Source organism: Coffea eugenioides, chromosome 3 (genome assembly GCF_003713205.1).
Source record: "Coffea eugenioides isolate CCC68of chromosome 3, Ceug_1.0, whole genome shotgun sequence".
Taxonomy (NCBI): domain Eukaryota; kingdom Viridiplantae; phylum Streptophyta; class Magnoliopsida; order Gentianales; family Rubiaceae; genus Coffea; species Coffea eugenioides.
Window position 1 is genome coordinate 26,311,601 of NC_040037.1, and position 20,316 is coordinate 26,331,916.

Genomic DNA, 20,316 nt, shown 5'->3' on the forward strand with positions numbered 1-20,316 from the left:
TGGCAAGAGTTAGGCAGGCGTTCCGTGGATACCCTTAGGTTCGCCCTAGGGAGAAGTGGGGGCGTCACAAGCAATACTCAAACGAAAATTCCAGCAACTTTGACACTAGAACAATATAAGGTACCTGACTTTTTCTTTTTTTTTTACTCTAATGATTCAAACACAAAACCAACGGACTCACGGATGAAACTTGGGCAAAAACAACACACGAAAATACTGAAACAAATCTGGAAAATTGTGGACAGCACACCAACAAGACGCAAAATAAAATTTGGACTTCACAAGAAACCCTTCCCACGATTAGACACAAAACCCTAATGACCTAGCAACGAAATTGATGGATAAAAACTGACTCAAAACAATAAAAACAAAGGGTATAACGTGATACCTCTAACTAGCTCTGATTACCAACTGATACAAACGTCGTCAACTTGTGACGAAACCCGCAAGAGACAAGCGCACAGGATCTAGAGGGACGGAACACGTTTGGACAATGGTGGAACCTTGACCCGTTAATCACGTAGCTAACAAACCTTGGTATAGTTTAGATGACGCCACAATCTAGTGCGATTCTAGATTGATAAGTCGAACTTGAAGATCCTAGGGAATTAATCTAAGAAATTCAAGTGAAGCTCACAAGAAGCCAATGAGAGAACTCTCAATTTTGTATTAAACGAAATCTGATTAATAACACAAATAATAGTCCTATTTATACTAATAACTAGGCGAGAAAACCAAGAGAGATTAGGCTTCAAGTGCGGCCCAACACCCTAGCTAATCCTCGGCCAAAAACTAGCAAGACTACTCGGACATCCTCAAGCTCACAACGAGCTCTTTATTCGGTCCTATGCTCAACATGAGCTTATTGATCTAGTCCAACAACCACTAATTAAATACTTAAACTCCAAATAACTAGTCGATTAACCACACCACTCCAATGAGGGCCATGGCCTTCAAGTATTGCTTCCTTCATCGAACAAGGCCTCTAACAAGATGACTTGCCCTCCAAACTCATGCGTAAGGCCTTCTATAGCTTTAGGTCTCCCAACTTGCTCTTGGACAGTCTTAATGAGAAGGTGTAGTGCATCCTTCATGCGTTTGGCACGTGCTCATGTGACGGGACCTAGGGGAACCTTCACTTGTTCTACTTGCATAGTTTGAGCTGCACTCCCATTCGCATCATCGAGTCTAAAGTTGGGCAAACGAAACTAGAGAGCATGATAGAAGAAACCATTACTTTTCTCCTTGCTTTACACATGATTTTTGCTAAAATTTTAGCTCATATGTCACTACCAAGGTGGAATCAAGCAAACGTAAGTAACCTAAGTCCACACCAACCCAAAATCACCCTTCTAACATCACTCACAACACAAGAAAGAAAGTAACAAAAATTTCGCCAGCACCTCCCCTTATTTTCCTTAACTTTTCCTTCCAAACTCAACACGTATATACATAGCAATCCAGCCTCAATCACAACCACAAGTTATAGGCTATAAAGTACACTTGTTTAAGGCCACAAAACCATCCAAATTAGCCAATTATCTAGCTCAAAATCAACCACAATAAAGCTGGAAATTTGTAACCCTAAGCTGAAATTTACAACTACTAGCAGAAATTTTCTATAATCAAGCCAAAATAACATATAAAAGTTAGAAAATTCACATGGCAAAGCTACTAGATCATAGCCAAGCTCAAATCATCATATCAAAGCTGAAATTTCTCACTCAAAGCTGAAATTTTCCAACCACCACACAAACCATGAAATTTTCCATGAAAACTACCAAAATCAAGCCTTAAATCCACTCATATGCAAGTCATAAAAGAAAAGATGGTTTCTTGATGTAGTTACCTTGAAACTGTATGAAGAAATGGAAACCAAGAGCTTCTTTCTCCCAAATCTCTCCACCAAAGTCCTTAATCCTTCCTAAAGGTCACCTTTTATGTAGTAGTTTGCAAGATTAAGGTGAAAACTCAAGGATTCAAGCAAGATTGGAAGTTGGAAGTTGAAGTTTTTCCTCTCTTTCTCTATCAAAGTGGCCGGCCAAAGGAAGAGAAAAATGAAGGATTTTTGGGTCAAATTTTGTTTTATTAAAGGCTAAGAATGGTTGTAGTCAAAGTCAAAGCTCCAAGGCTTTGGTGACAAATGTTCTTCCAAGGTTAATCCTCATCTCTTTGTCTTCCTAATGCTAAAATATCTAGTCAACCTCTAATTATCCCTTAACACCTTATGAAATAATATTCCTTTGCACAAAACTCCTCTTAATCTTTAAAAATTTATCGCACACACCTTACTAGTGAGTCCTACTTCCATAATGCACTACGAACTTATCATGCAATAACTTATACAAGAAAAATGGTTTAAAAACTTGACTCACTTATAAAAATATCTAGAAAATTAAGGCAAGCAAATAAGCAAGTAAAGTAAAATTAAAAGGAAATTAATTTTCCAAAAATAAGAGAAAATTTAAAATAATTTTCGGGTTCTCACAATTCCCATATCTCCATTTTTGCCTATATATTTCCTTTACTTGTTTATAAATTCTTTCCACTTTTCATGTTGGGATCTTGGTTTGACTGAAAGAAGCAAAAAAAGAAACCATAAAGGCAATGGAATAAATTAGGGGTTAATAGCCTTAGTCAACAAATGCAATTCTTGAAATTGCTGCCTCAAGTAGAGGAGATTGTATTTTGACACCCAAAAAAAAACAGAAAAAAAAGGAGCAGATTACTTTTGAATATGGCAATGGATTTTTAGATTTTTTCTATTAAAACAAATTTTGAAATACAGAAAGTCAGACAATATAGGCGGAGACATGGAAGACCCATACCTGTGAACTTGGTTGTTTCTAGTTGGTTGGTGAGCAGGAGAGGGGTAAATAGGGTCATTGGTAGGCTATTGGTTTTTTTGATTTTTTTTGTTCTTTTGTAGAGGTGGCAATATGGGCAGGATTTGTTTAGATTTGAAATGGAATCGAGTAATATGGGTTTAGACCCAATCTTACCCATATGTATTTTGGAACTAAGTTGGGTAGGATCACTTTGAGATGGGTTTAGATTGATCCCGCCCAATACCCAAGTCAATTTCCTGTATTTTTTTCCTTTAATTCTTTTTTTAGTTTATATGATTTTAATATTTTTTATTTATTAAATTTCTTTTAGTCTTATTGTGAATTTATATTTTCCAGAATTCTTTTTTCCCTTAAATTTTCTTTTATTTATTTTCTATGTATATATTTTTTAAATTTTTGAATTCCAATGTTGCTAAATTTTAGTTGAGGAAAAAATAAGCCTTATAAAAACTTAAAAGGACTTGTATTTATGAGTATAAGGAAATGGCGTTTGAAACTATGAGCCATCATAAAACTACCAAAATTGGACAAAGTATCTTTAATAAGACCGCAGATTATGAGCCATCATAAACCTTGTTTGGATTGCGATTTTTCACAAAAAAAAAAATTTACGTTTTCCATGAACACATTTTTCAATTACTTTTTTATCTTATATACATCGAATCGTTATAGTATATATTTTTTTATAAAAACTCTTAAAAATAGCATTGCAAACAATATTTACAGGCCTAAAAGAGCCCTCACCAACCCCTTTTAGGCCTTCTTCGGCCTAACTGTGCAATCATTGAGTTTCCATTTCTAACCAAAAAGTTTCTTTCGACATTTTTCTTGGCGACAGAATTTTTAGGAAAAAAAGGAAAATTAAAAAACTAATTTCTAAGGGGAAAAAGAGTTCAGGAAACTAGAGAGGGGTTTTAAGCATAATTACAAGGAAAAACTGAAGGATTTAGCTAGAAGAATAAAAATGATTCACTTGAATCATTAAAAAATATACAACAATTGATAGGATAAATTTTTGGTGAGATCTTTGGGTTCCAATAAGTACCCAAGCATTTTCCAAAAGCTTTCATCAATTAATAGGTATAAATGGGATTAGGCATGTCAATGGGTAGGGTTTGAGTTGGATCCTTTTGATCCAAATCCAGACCCATTAAATTTAGTTGGACCTAAACCCAGACCCAGATTTTTATGGGTCTGAAAAAGTAAGTCCAAACATAGACCTTCCGCTGTATTTTTCTAAGAGAGAATTGCACCAATCGTCCCTCACATATTATTAATATGAAAATTTAGTCTCTCAGAATCAAAATGCTCAGTTTTAGTCCCTAACAAACAAAAAGTGATTACCTTTGATCCCTTTTCACTTTTTCGAGCAGATTTTAGCCAGAACTTACTGGGCTCACATGACATGTCCAATTTTTAAAGGGTAAAAATGAAAAATCAACTTGATCAGAAATTTGAGAGACTAATAGTGCATATCTTTAGTTAAATATTCATCAAAATACACAAAAACTATTCCACCATTACCTGAAAATCTCCAATTCATCTCAACCCAAAATGAATCATAATTGCAGACTCCTTGATGCAAATTCCTCCATGACGGTGAAATTCATCCTCACGAAACCCACGATCTTGATGGAGAATTTTCCAGGTTTGGTTGGCGGAATCCCTTTCGACCCAATCTAATCCTCTAAGTTACGAACACTCTTGATACGATCTTAACCCGCGACTTAACGAATTAGCGAACCAAGGAATTTTGATAGGATGGCGGCACAAACAAGTGCGTTTCTTGTTTGATAAGCCAAGTTGGACTTCCTAGAAAACTATCTAAGATGTTCAAGGGGTGCTTGCAAGAAGCCAAGAAAATTCTCTTAGTTTTATTAATGAATCAAAATCCGCTTTGTAGGTTTGAAGCTTATTTATAGCTTCTTACAACTCAAATCCTAATGAAGCTTGGAAACTAGAAATCGGCCCAACTATGGCCCGTCATGGCCGAATCTACTAACTAAATGTGGCCAAAAAATAATAACTAAAATAAGGTAAATAATGACTAAAAATGGCAAGGACCACAACACTTAAGTCACTTGCTTTATTCTACTAATTGAAAACGAAAAACTGATTAACTTGAAACTTGCGAAGCTTGGTGCATCTTGTGACTCGAAATGCCTTGTGTCAAGGGACTTGGTCCTCTAGTTGAAGTAGAGTCACGTACCCCGAACCATCTTCAAAGACCGAACTTCCTTCCTTAGCTTCTCGTACCACGCGTACCAAGATATTTAATTGCTCCTTCATTCGCTTGGCACGAGTTCTAGTGATTGGTCCGATAGGTATCACCACATCCTTGGTGTTCACATGGATGGCCACATCACTCCTCTTAGTTGATTGAGATTCTTTCGAAGGAAATTCGTGATTGAAGACAAGAAAATAACAAGCAAATGTACTATAAAATATAAATGCAAAAAAAAAATTAAATGTGGTTTCTCGCCCGAAACATTCTAGCAAATTTGATTCCTCGCCCAAAACATTGTCAACAAGCACATCTAGCAAATGTGCTTCCTCGCCAATAAAGTTCTCAACATCTTCAACAAAATTTGCATATGAGAACCATAATAACAATTAACCAAATCCTGCCCTTTTGACAACTCTCTTTCCACCATAAACCAAATCAACCCAGCCCAGTCGACCTCCTCAGGCCTCCTCTCTCTGACACACCTCGTAAACTTTAAAACTTCCTCTATCACCTTAGAGCCATCATCCTGCAAAACCAGCCAACCCCAAATGATCTCTTCAAGAAACAGACCTACCTTCTCAGAAACCATTAGTAACCCATCTTCGCCACCTCCTTTTGCAGCAAGACTTTGGCGACTTCAGCTCTTAAGAGGCAAATACAGAGCATTCCCAGTGCTCCACGACTAAGGGTTATTGGCAGACCATTCACATAGCTTACACAGTATGGATGCCTCTTCGAGTTGTAGAACACAACAGGCTCTTTTATCAAGTCTGTCCGGAGTTCCTGGTCAAAATCAAGATGGAAAAAATTCTTTCGAAGGAAATTCATGATTGAAGACAAGCAAATGTACTATAAACGAAGAAAAAAAAAAGGTAGTCCATAGATGGTACATGAAGTAGGCAAGCACAGTAAAGCATATTTCCCGGAGTCTAGAGGCATCCGAAGTTTCTAATTGTCTAATTTTCTTCCTACGAGCCTAACACAGTAACCTACCAGAAGCTTCTTGAACCATACTTTACCACCCCATTTCTAATTTCGCCTAATCTTCTTCTTAAGCTCTCTGCTCATGTTGTCCTTTCTTTTTTTTTCATATTTCGCATCCTAACACTAATCACATAGAATTTCTAGCCAGTCGGACATTTCATTTAGGCATTTTACGAACACTTGCAACGATGGGCGACGATGGTACTATCACAGTCTACAGCAGTAGTGCAATTACTGAAGCCAAGAAGAACCCATTCTCCATCAAAGTCAGGATGGCCCAAATGCTGGAAGGTGGAGAAATTGTGGAAGTTGCATCCGTCAATCAAGCCAAGGTCGTCGAGTCTGTCGGCGCTTGTTGCATCATTGTCTCTGAACCCAACATATTTGGCATTTCAATTAGCAATTTCCTTCACATGAATTTCAATCATCTGCTGCGAGTTTGCAATTAGGGTTGTTTTAGGTTGAGATGAATGGGAAAAATGCACTTTTCATCCTCAAAGTTTGCGGGGTTGACCAATTTCATCCTCAATGTTTAACTCCAAACACATTTCATCCTCAAAGTTCCGTAATTTTGACCAATTAAGGACAATTGACGGGAAATATCCAATTGACCGTTACAACCAACGGTTTTACCCAACAAAAAATGGGTAAAACCGAATGGAGCTAACTTTAAAGGAACAAATGCAACGGACGGATGAAAAGCTCCATTGTTGTCCTTTTTCCCTCTGCCTTTGAACTCCAAAATTTTTTTGCCAATCTTTGCAGCTTTAAACATTTCATCCTCAGAGCATCTGGCAGTGGAGCTCCCTGTGCTCTCATTTTTGCCTAAATGAGGAGCAGAAGTTCTGAAGTCTCCAGTGGTTCATCGACTCCATTCTGCAACTGTGGGTTAAGAACAAAAATGAACACCTGTTGGCGCGGCGAGAATCCGGGAAGAAGATTCCTTGGTTGCTCTCTGCCACTTCTCTTTGGCCAGATCCCTATTTTTTTGCATTCTCTGCATCATGTACAACCGTATTGCTTCAAACATCTCAATTATTGGCTTCTCCCTAGCATCAAGAATTTTACTGTTGAAGCACTCACAGATGTTATTCAATAACATAGCACATTTAGGATGAGTGCTAAAATAAGCTCTGCTCCATTGACTTGGTGGTTTGTCATCAAACCACTTGGCTGCCTCTATATCAATTTCAGCCATTGCTTCCATTCTGCTATTGAATTGGGCTGGTGTTGTTGCTTTGGCAACAGTCCATAACGCTCTCCTCAAACCTTCTCCTTTGAACCCAGCAGATGAAAAGTTATTGTGCAAGTGTTTCACACAAAATCTGTGGGCTGCATTTGGAAAAATCATATCACGTGCTTCAATTAGACCTTTTTGTTTGTCACTCATTATTGTCCACTCATAATCCTTTTCAATCTTCAAATCTTCTTTCAATAGTTTGAAGAACCAGCACCATGAGTCCTTACTTTCACCCTCTGCTGCAGCATATGCTATTGGAAAAATGCCATTATTGGCATCAGCTCCAACAATTGCTAGCAAAACTCCTCCTACTGATCCTTTCAAAAAAGTACCATCTACTCCAATAAACTGCCTACATCCAGTTAGGAAACCATGCTTCACTCCAGCAAAACAGATGTACAGCCTCTCAAATCTGCCTTTCCCTGTTTTTGAGTCTCTAAAACCATCAACAGTTTTCATTATAACAGTGCTACCAGGGTTGGATCTTAGAATTTCATGCATATAAACTCCTAATTTGTTGTACTGGTCTTTTTCACTGCCCTGAACAATTTTCATTGCTTTTCTCCTTGTCCTATATGTTTGATTTTTTGTGAAGGAGCACATATTTTCTTTCATTACTGTCTTCCTAAAATGCTCCAAATCTAATTTAGGATTACACCTAAACTCTTCACAGTACTTCTTAGCTACCCATCCAGAATGCACAAGAGGGTTATCATATGTAAAATCACATGTGTGATTATCTTCAAATGTTCTTATTTGAATAGTTCCATCCCCACTTAATTTTCTAGCATATATAACCCAATTACATTCACTATTTCTGCATCTAGCCCTCACCCTCACTCTATCTTGTTTCACAAACTTACAAGGCCTGCCTTGTTTCACACTATAATTATGTACAGCAGTCTTGAAAAGTTTCAGACTTGTAAAGGACATGTACAGCTCTAATTTTGGATTGTCAATATGCTTAGGATCAAAAGTACGAGACCTCAATTTAGACTCTTCATCATCAGACTCATGAATGCTTTCAAAATCAGATTCAGAATCAGGAACCTGTTCTGTTTCATCAGAATCAGGAACCTTCTCTGTTTCATTCAAAGGATCAGGAACCACATTTTCTTTCCTGTGATTGTCTACTCCCAACCATTCAGCATTTTTGTCAACATTATCATGAAATATACCATCATCAGCATCATCGCCTATTTCATAATCTGAATCAATAGCTGAAAAAAAAGTCTCATCACTTGCGTTGGAATCATTATCACAATTATTAGCAGCACACCTTCCTTGCCCTTCATCCCTAATATTATTGTTACCATCACCATTTTGGAGTTCATTTTCTGTCTCATCTACCTCATACGGATCATAACCAAGTTGTTGCACTAGAATTTCATGAAAAGATACTTCAAGATATAAGTTAACTTCCTTAGTTGGCCCAACCTCCCCCTTAACATAACCATTCAACTCCCTACTGCTTTCTATCCTCCTAAAGGTGTTATTTTCCCAACCATAGTACACCTTATGACCATATAGACCAGCACTCTCAGTTAATCTATCCACTTCGAAAACACTTAGACCTATACTCTCAACATAGTCAAAAACACACAAATCTCCACCTTCGTAATGGGGATCAGGAGTATATGAAATGAGGCCTCCATGGTGACATCTTAATGTAATAAATGTGCTGCCCGTTTCTGGTTAAAGAAAATAATATAGATCAGACTCTTTAGGAAAAAAAAAAGCTTCATCATTTCAGCACAACAAACTGTTGACCCACACAAAAACTACCAAACAAGGACCACTTGCACTTTTTCCATACACATGGTCAGATACACATGGCCGGGCGGCAACTATCATCAGACATAAGGGACCACATTCACACTATAATAATCAAACCAAGACAAATTTTTGGATTTATTTATACCTCATGCAAATGGCCAGATCTGGAAAAAAAATAGCCGTAAATTGTAGTGGGGAAAAAGTACAAACACAAGGGACCACATATCAGGTTTCCTTCTCCAAAAAAATAGATATCTTTATGCAATGTAGTTGTTGATTTTGGGTATAAATACCGTAATTTGGAGGTGGACAAATGTGGAGCTCTTTCTTCCGCAATGCCATTTTTTTCTTCACCTAAAATGTTCCACGGATGCCGTCTATGCCTTCCTTCTTGCCAGCAGATGCTCGAAAAATGGATGAAACGATTGGCAAAAAAAATTTTTAGGCTGAGAACGGAGAAGAAAGAAGGAGAAGACAGGAGCTTTTTTCCTTTTGCTATTTTGTGTTTTTTGTCCGTTAGAAAAAGTGGATCCATTCGGTTTGACCCGGTTATGTTGGGTATAAAGTTGGATCTGACGAATTGTGCTTCTCACGTGCAAAGTTCCGTCCCAATATTTGATTTGTCCTCCAATTCCCGTCAATTGTCCTTAATTGGTTAAAATTACGGAACTTTGAGGATGAAATTTGTTTGGGGTTAAACATTGAGGATGAAATTGGTCAACCCCGTAAACTTTGAGGATGAAAAGTGCATTTTTCCCTGAGATGAATTGTTAGTAATGGTGGGTTAGTTATGTATTTTTTGATGAATGTTTAAATATAGCTTTGCACTATTAGTCCCCTCACATTTCTAGTCAAGGTGGTTTGTCATTCCTACCCTTTAAAAATTGGGCACATCATGGGGGCCCAGTAAGTTCTGATCAAAATCTGCTGGGAAATGTAAGAATGGACTAAATGTGATCATTTTTTGTTTGTTAAGGACTAAAACTAATCATTTTCGTTTTAAGGGACTAAATTTTCACATCAGCGATATGTGAGGGACAATTGGTCTCATTCTCCCTTTTTCTAAATACACTAAAGTAAAATATATGTTAAAAATATATAGATTTCAAAAAATATAAACACCATCTAATTTTTATTTTCAAATAATAAAATTAATATTCAAGAAATTGAATGCAATATTATGAACTCAAAAAATAACTATTATCGACTATTTCGCTTTATTTTAAAACTTTAACTATATCTACATCCAATCTTTCATTTATTTGCCTTTACTTTATGTCCTTTTTCTGAAAAAGCTTATACTAATTACAACGACAACTAGGATTAGCTTGAAAAAGAAAACAATCATGAAGTCTAACTATATTCGATCCAATGACCATAGATATTAGAATATTTTATAAATTTACTTACAAATATATATATATTAATTTAATTATACATACATGGATCTGAGTAGAGTCTGATATAGGTTTGAATTTGAATATGAATCATAGAAAATTAGACCATATCCATACCCATAATTCTTTTACAGGGTCTTGGTCTGGATGAAATTTGGATTTGAGAAATTAAATTCAAACTCTATCTAAGTACATTAGATCTGAGTTAGATCTGAATAAGATTAGATCCATTGACATGCATAAATGAGATTAGTCCTATTTCAAACTCAATCTCAAAATTAAAATATCCATCCAACCCAAAGTCCCTTGAGCATGAATAGCCTATTGGAACTTGGAACAAATTGCCATCTCTATCTTTTTGCTTCAATATGTATGGAATGTAGTATTCATTTTCATGTAGATAATGGCATCATAATCAAGGGTTATTCTATTCCATATCTTTAGGGCAATTGACAAGAGATGGATCAAGGTGCTAATTATTCGAAAAAAGTTTAAAATTTTTTCATTAAAATTTTCTAAATTTGATATAGATGATAACGTTTAATGTTTAAAATTTGAAGTGTATCTACCCCTTGTATTTTGTCTGTTTATCTCACGCCCTAAGGGCACATAATAGAAAACACCAATAATCAAGAAATTCAATTTATTTTTTAAAATTTATTCATTATTTTGGTCAAAAACACATATGGTGTAAAGATGCAATTTATCCTATAACAAATATTTGACAAGACACAGCTGGTTAGAACAAAGCCTGAATCAAAGCAGTGAAAGGCCAATATAGACATATATATATATATATAACTTTGTCTCCTCCCGCCCCTCCCCAATTCCCTGCAACTCCAACTGAACGACCATATGGAATCGAATCCCTGACCAGTCAGCGAGGAAGGAATTTAACCACCTTCCCTAGAGCTCGTGATTTTTTCTACATATTTATTGTCAAATATAAAAACCAATTCTCCACAAAATAATTTCAACATACATACTCAAAAAAATTTTACAAATATTTTTTCTATTTGTTGCACACACATTGATACATGTCTTTGAACACTAATTTTTATAATTCAACTAAACATACTAATATGAACTACTCAAGAATGACTGCAAATTTAAAAAAATAATAATAATAACACACCATAAGAAGTATTATATTCATCTCTCTCCAGCTCTAAACATCTCTGGGGAAGTCTTAAGCCTGGCAAGTTCAGACCACAGCCCAACCGGAGGACTTCCCCCCTGGACAAGGAACTTCCTTTTCAAATGCTCAAGTTCTGAAAGAATTTCCAGCTAAAAATCACAGTACGTGCTTAGATATAAAACCACCGTGATAACCCTATATACAGCAGGTCACAAGGGAAAAGTAAATAACAGCGTACTTCAGGCTTGGTCTCCAGGTGCAAGAAGTGGTTCTCTGCTATTACTACTTCCCCAAGCCCTTTCCTTCCAGATTCTTTCCACTTCTTCAAATGTCAAACCCTTGGTCTCTGGCACGAAAACAATCACAAAAGCAAAAGCAAGCACTGTGATACCAGCTAAGATCAAGAAAGTTGGACCAGTACCTAAAGCTCCAGTTATGGATAGAAAACTTTGTGCTACTATCAGATTCGAAATCCAGTTCACAGTGGCAGACATGCCACCACAAATTCCTCGGTAGGATTCTGGATATATCTCTGAATTTACAGTCCATGGCACAGGGCCCATGCCAGGAGCGAAAAAGGCAATGTAGAGCACCACGCCAATAACAGCAAGCCACCCATAGAGCCCAGTCGCATGTGAAGATGTTTGTAAGAGAAAAGCACCAGCAAGAAGAACAAGGGACAGAAACACTCCTGCTAAGCTACTAAGAGCCAACTTCCGGCGGCCAACATGATCAATGAGGTAAATTCCCACGATTGTACCAATAGCATTCATTGCTGCCGCAAAGAGGGAGAGGAGAAGTGCTAATTGATTCGAATGGAAACCAGCCATCTGCATGATTGTAGGGCTGTAATACATGACCGTGTTAATACCTGTAAACTGCTGAAATGCCTGCAAAATGAAATTACATCAACGGTCAGTCAATTGCAGCAGTCTGCTTGTAAGCAAAAATTAGCTAGCCACAACCTAAATGACAATTTTAAATGCCCAAACTTATCAAGCACTGTGTTTTATCAAACAGAGTCATCAAACAACATAACATGGCATCTAATTATTAGTCAAAATACTCTTAATACGTTCTCTGATGAAAGAGACTAGACCATTCATCAAGCTATATATTTAATCTGAAAATTTATATTGCTCTTACAAAATTTGAAAAAAATAGTCAAAGCTCTAGGCAAGCAAGGGAAAATAATCTGCATAGAATCAAATACTTCAATTAATCTCAGCATTAATTATGAGTTCACTGGTTGCATAACCAGAAATAGATGATAAAACATACTAAGCTCTTGCAATTAGTTTATTCTTGTAATACCAGAAGCCATTAAGAGAACAGAAATTCCAATACAAGGACGTTACAATTTTCAACCTCAGAAAAGGACCAATCAGAGTCTCAATCTAGAGCTCCAGAATTCTGGATTCTTGCAATATGAACCATGAATTTCCTTTTATACCCCCAATTCTTTCTTTTTCCCTCTTTTGGGTCTTTAAAATGTGTGGGAGTATCTCTATTATAGCAACTGACCTTTTTTTGGTCATACAAGAAAATCACGATTTTCTTCCATCATAAATTAGAAGAATAAGACTAGAAGTAACAAAGTGCCTTAACCTGAGGAAAAAGGTACTAGCCAGAATTAACTCAGACATGATTATCCTTTACAACTTCAACCTGTGGAAAGTCGAATGTTCTTTTCTCTTAAAACTTGCTCACAACACAATGTTAAACCAAAGGCATTCTTTCTGTGATCTCTAAGCTTTCTCAAATAAGGCAGAGATAAAGGAAGAAGAAAACAGTTGGACAAGTTGGACTCTTCTTACAAGGTTGAGACTTCATGTACTGAGAGGTAGAACATAAACAAAGGAAATCAACATCTTATTAGGAGGAGAAGTGGTAAAGTATACCAGTTGAATGAAAGCCACCAAGAAACCGATTTCCTATCCACAAGAAGAAGATATTGAAGAAAAGGAAGGAAAACAAAAGAAATGGGGAGAAGACAGGTCAAAGCTGAGAGCTTGGGTATTTTATTGACTTAAAATACATATTCAATTGCTGAATTTCCTTTTTATCCTTGAAAGTAGAACACAAGACTTGTAAGTTTGAAAAAGTGACATTTCAACAAACAACCCCTACATCCCTCCCCCCCTGGGGGTGGATTTTTCCACCCCTTTTCCTTAGGATTTACAGCAGTAAAACAAGAACAGAACATTAACGAAAGGCCCCAGAAAGAAAGAAAAAAAAAAGCCCAGCACAGAGTTGTGTTCTAGTGAAGTGTTGATATTTACCTGAAGTCCAGCTCCAGCAAGAAAAGCAAGCCTCATTTCTTTTGATTTGAAAACATCCCAATATCCGACAGTGTTTCTTCTATTGGTTTCTTCGTCAAAAGCAGCTGCAAGCTGATCAATTTCCTCCTCCAACCGGTCAGGATCATAAATTTTTGAAAGCACAGCAATGGCTTTAGATTTATCCTTCTGCAGATTATAAATGAGTCCTTAATTAGGATGTAAAGCATCAGTAGAATACATCCTCACAGGAAATACTATGTTAATACAGCGCACCTTGAGGTAAAGCCAGCGAGGAGATTCAGGCAAAAATAGCATGAGAAAAAACTGTATAACAGCAGGAACTCCAGATACTCCAAGCATCCATCGCCATGTTCCTCGGACCTGCCCAATTTTTAAAATCAGAAGATCACACAAAACGTATCAAGAACTACTGACATACATGAATGTAGAACCAATGTCAAATATTACTGCAAGCCCACAAACTAGGAGTAGTTATGAACCAACAACTGACTAAAACCAAGCAGACCGATCAATTTTCTGGAAGACCATATCATTGAACTTCCTTTCATGTGATCCCCTTTTCTTAAAATTCTTCCAGAGGACTGGTGACCCCAAAACACCAGAAAGTTAAGGCAGTATATTATTCTAGTCCTCAACTACTATTTGAACGTGGACATCACCACAAACATCCTCAGAATATCATACCACCAGAATAACAAGTTTCATTTAGAGAATAAAGCTAAGATGTCCCAATAATACCATGTCCATCATATGAAGTTAACGTCAAAATCCATGGTGAGCCACTTGAAGTCTATCAGATTACAGAGGCAAGATAAAGATTGGTCCAGAATTAGTCTTGCAAACACTTGCCTAAAAGAAGCAAATCTTGCCACAATGCCACAGATGCATTCAACTGATCTGCCAAATTTTATAGCAAAATTTGTCCAAGAAAATGTGAAAGTTAAAGACTAGGACAGGTGTCCAATTTTGGCATCAAAAAAGGCCCATTAATACGATTGAGAAACCTAAAGAATACATTGAAGAAGACCTAACAAAAAGAAAGAAAGAAAGGGCGAGTTGACAGTTTCAGTGCACGGAAACTAGCTTTACATACAACTACATAAGTTGGAGAATGCCAACTTAAATAAATAAAAACAATAATTTAACTACAAAACATGAGGTCACACAGAATGCTACTATCTGACTCTCAGAAAATTAATGTGTAATAATGGAAAATTTCAAACCACAGCCTATTCAACCACATAAAATGCCCAAATCAAAGGACAATTACTTAGCTTCGGTTTTAACCTTTCTAGCTACAAATGAGATGAGACAACATAAAGAGAAATAAAGTTGTTTCAGTCTACAATGGTCGTTGTCCAGCTGCCCAGCTGCCAGTATCTACACTTCATTTTACTAGGTAACATCATATGGTGCGGCTATTATCCAACAAACACACTGGTATCATATAACTAAGAGCAGAAACTGGTCATGTTTCCAAGTACATATGGTTTCTATAACCATTTAGAGATCGCATAAAATACATGTTTACAGACTGATAACAGGAACAGTGATAAAAACTCTATATGTTCAGGGATGGTTTAAGGAGTCATGCAGAATCATTTATATCAATCAAATAGAACTCAGTCAATAAAACCCCAAAATCTGTATTCAAATCATCATTCTTTATACCATACGCAAACAGAAGTATCAATGGTTCATCTGATGCAAGCAGATGCAACTGCTGGACTTTGACGCAAGCAATTCCAAGTGCTGCATTGCATATGCTAGACATATTGTGTAAGGTACTTTCCAAAATCATAAATACATTAAATCAATCAACTGCAAGATCACAGCATTAAATTAACCAAACGCAAGATAGACGAGAAGAAAAGAAAAGATTCCTTCCATGGATACACATTGTGAGACTTATAAGGCAAGGCTCATATTGTATCCCGATCCTGCCTCCTCAAACTGCACAATGGAAAACCTTTCATGCCAAGAAATCATTGTAATAAGCACAAATATAATGCATATCCTGGTAAAGCAAACAATCTGATACCTTGTAATAGGTTGTAGACCACCTCAATGTGAGCAAAAGAACAGAACAGGAAAAAAGAGATGTTTTTGCATTCACTATTTGATTAGTTCAGTTTAAAAAGAAGATTCCACCAGGCATTTGCTGCATCAAAGTTGATGAATGATACAAGCTTTTGATGAACTTCAGACCTAAAGCATTAATAATCACATAACTCCCTCCCAAACCAAGATGTTTAACAGAAAAGTAAAACCAAACACTTTCAGAATCCTCTGCCACTTAATAAAGGAGTCGACCCACTTAACGAACTACAATAATTTCATATTTGAAACCAAAAAAACTTCTGTTTTAAACAAGATGAAACCAATTTAAAAGGAGCACAAAACACTTATACCTTAAACATGTAGTACTCAAAATGGGGCAGAAAACTGCCAATTTAACAAACTGCAGAATCTCTTTAGAACTCGTTCTGTTTTCTAAAAATCTTTTGATACAAAGTTCATTGCTTGGCAAAATTACCTCTTTCAGGCTTAACAACATGCATGACAAATTAGAAACGCAGCGCATTAGTCTGGCAAAACGCAATAATACCTATTACCATCTTGGTAAATAGATACTGCGAGCCTTAGTAGAAAAAGAAGAAATCAGAACAATAATTTGGAAAAAACCAAGCCAAGATAACTGACCTCAGTGAAAGCAAGATTCACTAGGTAGGAAAGAAATGATCCACCGGTAATCATAAGCACATTTGTACTCACAAGGCCACCTCTTATCTCAGATGGGGATGCTTCAGCAATGTACACAGGAGCAGTAACAGATGCCACACCCACACCCAAACCCACTAAAAATCTACCCAATATTAGGACATAGGGATCTGGAGCTACAGCCATAACAATAGATCCAAGTACAAATACAACATCGGCAGAAAGAGTAGCTTTCTTGCGGCCATAAGCATCATTTATCCATCCCCCAGTAGCAGCTCCTATCATTGCACCACACAAAGCCATGCTAACAATTGTTTCCTGCCAAATACAGAAAAGAGAACAAACGTGCAATTGAAAATCTGCCAGTTTCTCTATGTTAGGAGAGAAAATCGAAAAGATAACTTCAGCAGCAATATCAGGCCTAATTTTTAAGCATTCAAATTTGCATTACTCTTCGGCAAAATAAATTTTCCAGGTATTGAAAAATTAGTTCAAAAGTCGACCTATCTGGATGGCAGGTTGTTAACAAAAGTTGATGCCCTTTCAACATAATTTAAGGAAACCAACCATACTAACAGACCAAGCCACGGAAACGTTGATAGTTGTTACATGTTTTCTTCAACCTTGCAGGATAACATTATTGGTAGGTTTTACTTCAGATGTTACCTCTACATATCTCCCTTTCTCTGTGTGTGCATGTGTATCCAAAATAGACCATGAAATAACATCATCATATACTCGGTATCAAGATGTATCATCTAAGTTACAAGCCTCTGCAATCCGTTTTACTTTCAATCTGCAGAAACTGTATCCACACGTATCAAACACTAAACCTTTATTTACCTGTAGGAAACTACTTTGGTCCACTTGCTTAAATTCATCTCGAATATACAAGAGCGCTCCTGATATTACTCCTGCAACCAAATTCAGACTAGTTTCAATTTGCATCAAATAGGAAATAAAAATATAACTGCAATTGTTCCACGTAGATTTCTATAATGCAAAAATGCAACTGTCAGGAATGAAACACGCTGTAACAGCTAGTGTGAAGGGAAACATAAGAATCATAGCCAATACCTATAAATCTAGTAGTGATGTTAAGCACCCTAGTAACGAACTTCAGGAAAAAGACGTGTGTGTGTGTGTGTGTGTGCATATGTATACATATACAAATACATGTACATATATCTATACATGTATGTGTATTGTATGTATCTGCACATATGTATACATATACAACATACATATACACATACATATACATCTGTATATATATCTATCCCCGGTTAAAGACCTATATACACATACATATACATCTGTATATATATCTATACATATATACATACATGTGTGTGTGTGTGTGTGTGTGGGCGGGCGTGTAAGACCATGATAACTGTTTTCCATTAATATTTTGACCATGATCACTGTTAACAACTATAATTTTTCAGAGGCAAAAATCAAGAAAGAAAAAGTAATACTACTGGTTGAGGAGGTATTCATCATTGATACTGACATTTCACCAAACCAACCAACAGCTTTGCCCTTTCACAAGAACGGCAAAATGAGTTAGAAACTTTACCTGACTCCAGGAATCAGCAAAGTCCACCTGACTTAAAGGTCCAGAATTATTATTTAAAAAAAGCCTCCCTTTTCTCAGAAAAATGTTATAAAAGGACTTTAATTGATCTTACACACACGATCTACATGTATGGAAATTTTATTGTGCCTACAACCAAATTGAGTATCAAATCAAACAGTAAAATAACCTACTCCAACAAGATGATTAGAGTTCAACCAAGGAATAAAAAAATGTAAAATTTTAGTTGAACAGTCAAAAGGATGAAGCCAAAATATGCCAAGAACTTGCTTGAATATCATAATAACCATAAAATTTGAAAACCAACTTTCTTTAATTGAAAGAAAAATAATCAAAGACATAATTCATCAATTTAATTTAAAATTTATGTATATCAATCCATATGCAAGTAAGAAAAGGCGTTTTCACAGGCCATTCAGACCTTCAAGAGTTAAAAAAAAAAAAAAAAGTTATTTACAACTGTAACTACTAAGTCAAAGAAACACAAAAGAAAAAAGGGGCTGCCGGTGATAAGCCGGAAAATAGTGATAAGCTGGTGATGACGCCTAATTACAAAAACAAATGGCGTTGAAGTTCAAAAACAGAAGAAAAACTTAGTACTACTGGCTTGAGGAGGTATATATCATGGGTATGACACTTCACCAAGCCCACCAATAGCCTTGCCTTTCCGCAAGAACGGCAAAATGAGTTAAAAACTTTACCTGGCTCAAAGAATCAGTAAACTCTACCAGATCTGAAGATCCAAAATTTCTTTGAAAAAAATAACAAGAAAAAGCACTTATTTTTTTGGCTTTTTTCCCTTTTTCTCCTCCTTTTTGGGAAAAAAAAAATTTTGAAACAGCATTTACAGCAACAAGGATAAAGCCAAAGTATCCCCAGAACTTGCTTGGACGTCATAAAAACAGGAAGTATGAAAATAAACTTTCTTAATTAAAAAATTTTAAAAGAAAAAAAGAAAATCCAAGATATAATTAACGAATTATAGTTAATTGTATCAATATCAATCCATATCCAAGTAAAACGGCCGTCTCAGGGCCCCATTCAAACCTTCAACAGAATTATAAAAGCAGAAAAAAAAAATTTTAAAAAAAACAGAGAGACAGAGACCGCCGGTGATGAGCCGAAGGAAGGGGATGATGACGTCTACTTAAAAACACAAAAAGCACAAAAATCAAAAACAGAACAGAAAAAAGAGAAAGTCGGCAATGGCCTAAACCTGTGTCGTATCCGAAAAGGAGACCACCAATACCAGCAATAACGGTCAAGCCCACCACATATGAATTGCTAAAATACGTCACTTTCCGGTTCCCAACGTCCAAGTACCCTGAACTTCCGGGCAACGATTCGATCGTCATCGGAGTATCTCACCGGAAAAATATGAAACAAACAATTTGTTCCAATTATTCACCCTTCAATCAATCTATCTATCTTTAAACAATTGCCAGTTTCTTAACAAAATTCAACTGGGTTTTTGAGTTAAGTTTAATACTAAACAACTCTTTCCTTTTTTATCAATTTAAAACCGAAAAACTAGCAAAAATCAGCTTCGGTTTGGGGTATAAGAATTATTTTTCCCCGCCGGGAAAAAGGGGGGGAGCGGGGGGTGGTTTTGATATGGAACCGAGATAGAATTCGAAAGAACTTTTTCTTGCAAGCAACTTCGCTGAATTTTCTAAAGAAATGTTTCCTTTTCTTCTTTGCCGTAAAAAATGGAGGAAGAATTGAATTAGGGAAAAGGAGAACAGACGAAGTATATATACACGCCCACACGCGTGAAATGCGTGAGAATAAAAAAGAAATTAATAAAGAATTGAGCTGGCGGAGAAATGAAATGATATGTGACCCGGAGGTGAGTCACAGTCGGCCTGCGGGGTCAATAATATGCAAATTTAGCTTTTTTTTTTTGGAATATTACCTTTTTCTAATTTTTTTTCGCTTTTGGGGAAAAAATGTTTAGGAAAAGGGTAAAAATTAACTCAATATAAAATATAAAAAAATTTATTTTGATTAATTAAATTATTATGTGATTGAATACATTTATAATTTTTTTCATTACATCTCTGGATTTAAACACTTTTTTTTAT

General features: G+C 36.2%; 1 protein-coding gene across 1 annotated transcript; it reads right to left on the minus strand.

The window, feature by feature from the left end:
- Positions 1 to 11,429: 11,429 nt before the first annotated feature.
- Positions 11,430 to 19,957, minus strand: LOC113764771 (inositol transporter 1). Its single transcript, XM_027308757.1, has 6 exons — positions 19,449 to 19,957; positions 17,479 to 17,549; positions 16,618 to 16,953; positions 14,167 to 14,274; positions 13,894 to 14,079; positions 11,430 to 12,501 (listed from the first exon to the last, which is right to left on the minus strand). The coding sequence occupies exons 1-6, from the start codon at positions 19,585 to 19,587 to the stop codon at positions 11,851 to 11,853; spliced, it is 1,491 nt and encodes a 496-aa protein (XP_027164558.1). The 5' UTR covers positions 19,588 to 19,957; the 3' UTR covers positions 11,430 to 11,850.
- Between the last annotated feature and the right edge of the window lie 359 nt (positions 19,958 to 20,316).

Coding starts and splice junctions, on each gene's coding strand:
- LOC113764771 (XM_027308757.1), bottom strand. CDS start 19,587: ATGACGATCGAATCGTTGCCCGGAAGTTCAGGGTACTTGGACGTTGGG. Junction 14,080..14,166: donor CTCGCTGGCTTTACCTCAAG/GTGCGCTGTATT, acceptor TATAATCTGCAG/AAGGATAAATCTAAAGCCAT. Junction 12,502..13,893: donor TTGCTGGAGCTGGACTTCAG/GTAAATATCAAC, acceptor TTCATTTTGCAG/GCATTTCAGCAGTTTACAGG.